Below are 5,424 nucleotides of genomic sequence, written 5' to 3' on the forward strand. Positions count from 1 at the left end.
AAACTCTACTGTTTATCCAACTGCGATGGATAAACTTCTACTGTGAAATGGATAAACATGTTTATCAAGGGTATATCAATTTCAGCTTTATGTCACTGTTGATCCATCATCATGGATAAACATCCACTGTTGATCCAACTGAAATGGATAAACATCATTGTTGATCCAACTGAAATGTATCAACTACTGTTGTTGATACAAAAATATCTGAACCAGTGGTGGTGACGGCGGCGACGGGGGTGAACTAGTGGTGGTGGCGGCGACGGATTAGTGGTGGTGGAGGACTGTTGGTGGTGTAATGGTGGTGGTGAAGGAGTGGTGGTGGAATACTTGGTGGTGGTGGCGGTTGGTAGGTGGTGGTTGTTGAACGGTGGTGGTGGAATGGTAGTTGAATGTTGGTGGTGGTGGTGCTAGTGGTGGTGGTGAAGTGGTAGTGAAAGAAATTTGTTCCATTTCAAAATAAAGAAAAAATATTATATGAGTGAGGGTATTAAGGTAATCTAATATTAAATTGATAAAATTATTAAAAAAGAAGGGATATATTTATTGTTGCATAGGGATATATTTGTAGGGAGTTAAAAGTAGGGACATATAATTAATATACCCTAAATTTCCCCTTTTCTGATCTCTAATCACCTTTGCCCATGGACAATCCTTGTCCTAAAAATCTCCAGATCCACTTTGTTTGCAAAATATTTGCAAAACTGCGTTTATCTAACACCTGCTTTCAGTCAGGCTGGGGATGCTTGGGATATAGTTTGACAAAACCAAGAATGCTAAAAAGCATCCTAAACTACCTTTATAGCATATTCCTCTTTGTTTAACTCATTTAAGACTAGTGATCAATGTATCAATGAAGTGCACATTTAAGACTAATAACTGATTTTTTTTTCACGGATGTTGTAATTAATGTTGTAATCTTTTTCTCATTTCATTCGTTAATAAGTTGATGTATATATGGGTTTCACTTTCAACAAGGAATTACCATTAGTTCAGAGAGAATGAGTTTCAAGGATCTCATCAATCTGGTGACACTGGTAACTATACTTTTTAGTTTCGGCCCAAAGAATTACTACGGAGCAAAAAACAGACCATCCATGGAAGAAGACATGGAGTTCGAGCAACAACTTAAGATTCTCAATAAACCTCCTATCAAGACTATCCAGGTAAGAGATGTCCATTATGTCACGAGGCATTTCTAATATATTCACTTTTGAAGGGTTAGAAGATACACTATTAGATCTCTATCTTTTATTTCATTCATCATCTCGCATTCAGTCAAATAGGGTTAATCATTCAAGGGAGGTTATGGTGTACATAAGGGTTTGTACTCTAGAACAGACTTATTGGAAATGAGTTTAGAATCCACTATACGTATTAAGTTCTTTTTAGGAAGCAAAATTTTACTATATGAAGGTTTTTTTTTTCTTTCTACAATTTACAGACAAAATTTGGGGACACATACGATTGTATAAACATATACAAACAACCTGCCTTCGATCATCCATTGCTTAAGAATCACAAAATCCAGGTAACAAAATCAAATATCCTTTTTTGATTTATTGTTTCAATTTCCTCTGTTAATGCTAATGTGTCCTTATTTATCTATAAGCGTTAAGAAGGGTTCAATCTATTACCAGCATAATGTTGATTTACATGCGCGGTCGCTACTTGTTGTGAAAACTGACTGAAGCTTGCATGTATACAGATGAAGCCGAATTTGGTGCTTAAAGAAGAAAAAATTAATGAATCAGCTTCCGGTAGGTTTTCGTCAACACATTTTGAGATATCTGACAATGAAAGGTGTCCAATGGGAACTGTCCCCATCCGAAGAACCAAAAAAGAAGAACTAGTGAATGCAAAATACTTCTCTAAATGGGTCCAAACATATAGTAGTAAAAGATCAACCAATTACGTGCGAATGCCTCAACATGTAAGTAATCTTTTGTATACTTGTACAAAAATCATGAGTGGGATGGAATGTTTAAACTCGGATCAGGTTTTCTTATGATATAATGATCAAATAGAAAAAGAAAAAAGAAAGACTAGTAAAGAAATTCACTTCATAACTCACTCCTTTTTTTTCCTTTCGTTTGTAGTACGTGTACGCTTCGCCATCTGACAAAAAGATATACCATGGAGCATTAGCTAGAATTAGTACGCAAAACCCACTTGTTGATTCGGATAAATTCAGTACGGCTCAAATTTGGATACAAAATGGTCCGGACGAAGATATTAATAGTATAGAGTTTGGATGGGCAGTAAGTCATCTCAAGAACTTCTCAAAGATATACTTTCTATGACTTTAAAATGTTATTCCATCATCCATTTGACACCGGTAACAATGATTTCAGGTACACCCTGCACTATTTGGTGACAGTCAAACTCGATCTTTTGGTTTCTGGACGGTTGGTTTTTAGTAATTCTTCGTTTATTAATTAACTCGTAATTTAAGTTTATGCTAACATGTCTTTTACTCTTGATAAAAATACATAAAAGATAAATTGTAAACATATGTTTTGTAGGCCGATGGGTTTAGAAGAACAGGATGCTATAATATGCTTTGTCCAGGATTTGTCCAAATCGATCCTGCCTACACTCTCGGAGAGGTTCTTAGAATATCAGTGGACATACAAAATCCGTTGTACATGCATTTTCAAGTGCAGCAGGTAAAGTTTCCATAATTAATATCTAGTGCATATTAGGAGAAATTAGCGATATAAAATTTATGACGAGTTGTTGTAATTGCGACAAATGATCACACGTAGGACCTCAAAACTGGGAATTGGTGGTTATTCGATGGTCCAGATTATTCACCAATAGGGTACTGGCCGAAAGAAATCTTTACTCATCTAGCAAACAATGCATCTGAAATTAAATACGGCGGGGTTGCAGGAAGAAAAGTACCAACGGAACCAACTCCACCAATGGGAAATGGGAAGTTACCGACTTTAGAATTTGGAACCTCATGTATGATGTCAACGATGGAGATAGTGAACGATAATGGAAAACTTGAACAAGTGAACTCATCGAAGTTGGAACTGAAGGGAAGTACGACCTTTAACTGCTACGATACCCTGCTTCCACAGTATTTTAATAGTTCTTATGGGACAGTAATGTTTTTTGGAGGACCTGGCGGGAATTGCCCATAACTATCATCTATTGTAATAACCAAACATGGGTATGATCTTTACTAACAATAAAAGACCCATATAAGGACTGTCTTTTTGCTTTCATTTGAATGCATTTAAATTTAAGTAGCCTGCACCGACTCATGAAACTTTTCAGGGACATGACTTTGATTAGACTGTGAATGCCCTAGATGTGCCTCATATTTTCAAATCAATTGGTGATTTTTCACGGTAGATGAATAATTATTTATTTAAAATTTTAACACAAAATTGGTTGGAAAGACCAAAATCAACAATTTCTGGGTGAAATGGACAGTTAAATTTTGATACTGTTTAAATGGCCAAAAATGTAAAAATAGGCAGGATGCAACCAATTTCATCGTGCCTATTTTCAAATATTTTTTCTTATTTTTAATTTAAACAAGATGTATCCAGTTTCATCCTTGCTATTTTTTAAATTTAAGCTAAAGATGAAACCAGTTTCATCCTTACTATTTTTTTTTTGGCCATTTCACCCAAACTATTTTTTACCCGTCCATTTGAACCGTGATTCAAAAATATTAGGACAAATGACCCATTTTCCGAAATTTAAAACCCAAACCTAAGTAATCAACTAATTCTGAATCAAACTCTACAAACCAACCTAGACTTTTGGAAGAAAAACATCTCTGGTCTCCCTTCAAAACAAATCAAATGTATTTTAGTCCAAACAGATAACTTGAATAAATCCAGCCATGTTTACAATAAAGAAGATAAGATAAAGGAAAAACTTTCACAATTAGGAAAACTCTATGATATCCAGGAAGCAATAGCAAAACAACAATCTAGGGATAATTTGGTTCAATTAGGGGAAAAAAATACTAAATTCTTTCATACTAAAACCATGAAAAGAAGGAAGTGGAATAATATAGAATGCCTAAAAAGGAGTAATAATGAGATTACCTTCAAAAGACCTGAAATTCAAGAAACTCTTTCTGACTATTACTCAAATATTTTCTCTGCTCCTTCTCCTTCTCCCTCCCTTAACCCTCTTTTATTGCAGAATATTCATCCTTGCATTTCTTTAGAAGAGAATGCTTCTCTCAACTCTGTTCCTTTAGCTGAGGAAATTTGGTTAGTTATTAAAAAACTAAAACATTAGGAGAACAAGTGGATGGTTTCCCAGGACCGGATGGTTTCCCAGCTAGTGTTTTCAAACTCAACTAGGAAACATTAGGAGAAAAAGTGGTCTCTGCTATCCAACACTTCTTTGAATCAGGAGTGCTTCACCCTGAATTCAATAAAACTTTTCTTTTCCTTATCCCAAAAGTAGACACCCCAAAGACCCTAGTGGTTTTAGACCAATAGGACTTTGCAATACCATGTATAAGATAATAGCTAAAATCCTAGCTAATAAGATGAAGCCATTACTAAACACTTTAATCTCTCCTTTCCAGTCTGCCTTTCTTTCTAAAAGGCAAATCTCTGAAAATATTGTTATTGCTCAAGAGCTAATTCATTCCTTTAAGAAAAAGAAAGGGAAACATGCTGGAATGGGAATCAAAATTGACATGTCTAAGGCTTTCGATAGAGTAAATTGGTACTTTTTTATCACTGCAATGAAGGAATTTGGTTTTGACAACAATTTTTGCAACCTTATTCTTCAATGCATATCAACTACATCCATGTAGTTTTACTCAATGGCTGCCCTGGGAGTTATGTCAAGTCTTCTAGGGGTCTTAGGCATGGGGATCCTCTTTCCCCTTACATGTTCATAATTTGCATGGAAATCTTCTCCGAATTGCTCTTATCTGGTGAAAAAGAGAAGTTAATAAATGAAATTAAAATAACCCCTAAGAATAGTCCTACTTCACACCTTTTCTTTGCTGACGACTGCCTCCTTTTCATTAGAGTTGATCTTAAAGAATGTCATAATATTTTAGCTCTGATTGACTCTTTTGGTAAAGCTTCAGGACAGTTAATAAATTTTTATAAATCAAGAGTCTTCTTTAGCAAAAAAGTTGAACCCAAAAATCAAAGAATGATTAGTAAATTATTGAAAAAAAAGACCTAAAAGACTCCTACTTAGGAACTCCACTCTTTATTAATAAAGCAAAAATAAAGCTTTTTGAAGGAATAATTGAAAAAAATGGAACACAAAGTACAAGGTTGGATAGGCATAATACTTGCTAAGGCTAGTAAAATGGTACTTAACAAGGCAACATTGGCTAGTATGGATAGCTATAACAAATGAGTTGCTTCATTTTACCAAAGAAAATCATAAAAAAATAGATTCCTTGCAAAGAGATTTCTG

At 34.8% G+C, this 5,424-nt stretch overlaps 1 protein-coding gene across 1 annotated transcript; it reads left to right on the forward strand.

The window, feature by feature from the left end:
* Positions 1-1,003: 1,003 nt before the first annotated feature.
* LOC113273685 lies at positions 1,004-3,214 on the forward strand. The gene is made up of 7 exons (XM_026523326.1): positions 1,004-1,166; positions 1,445-1,531; positions 1,709-1,933; positions 2,100-2,261; positions 2,355-2,408; positions 2,526-2,669; positions 2,769-3,214. Exons 1-7 carry the CDS (start codon positions 1,098-1,100, stop codon positions 3,150-3,152), a joined length of 1,125 nt encoding a protein of 374 aa, XP_026379111.1. The 5' UTR covers positions 1,004-1,097; the 3' UTR covers positions 3,153-3,214.
* Positions 3,215-5,424: the final 2,210 nt, after the last annotated feature.

This window comes from Papaver somniferum, chromosome 4, assembly GCF_003573695.1.
Source record: "Papaver somniferum cultivar HN1 chromosome 4, ASM357369v1, whole genome shotgun sequence".
Classification (NCBI taxonomy): Eukaryota; Viridiplantae; Streptophyta; class Magnoliopsida; order Ranunculales; family Papaveraceae; genus Papaver; species Papaver somniferum.

Excerpts from the sequence above, each read along its gene's own strand:
- LOC113273685 (XM_026523326.1), top strand. The coding sequence starts at position 1,098 with ATGGAAGAAGACATGGAGTTCGAGCAACAACTTAAGATTCTCAATAAA. Across the intron at positions 1,532-1,708 it reads TTAAGAATCACAAAATCCAG|ATGAAGCCGAATTTGGTGCT; the intron begins GTAACAAAATCA and ends GCATGTATACAG. Across the intron at positions 2,262-2,354 it reads GTATAGAGTTTGGATGGGCA|GTACACCCTGCACTATTTGG; the intron begins GTAAGTCATCTC and ends CAATGATTTCAG.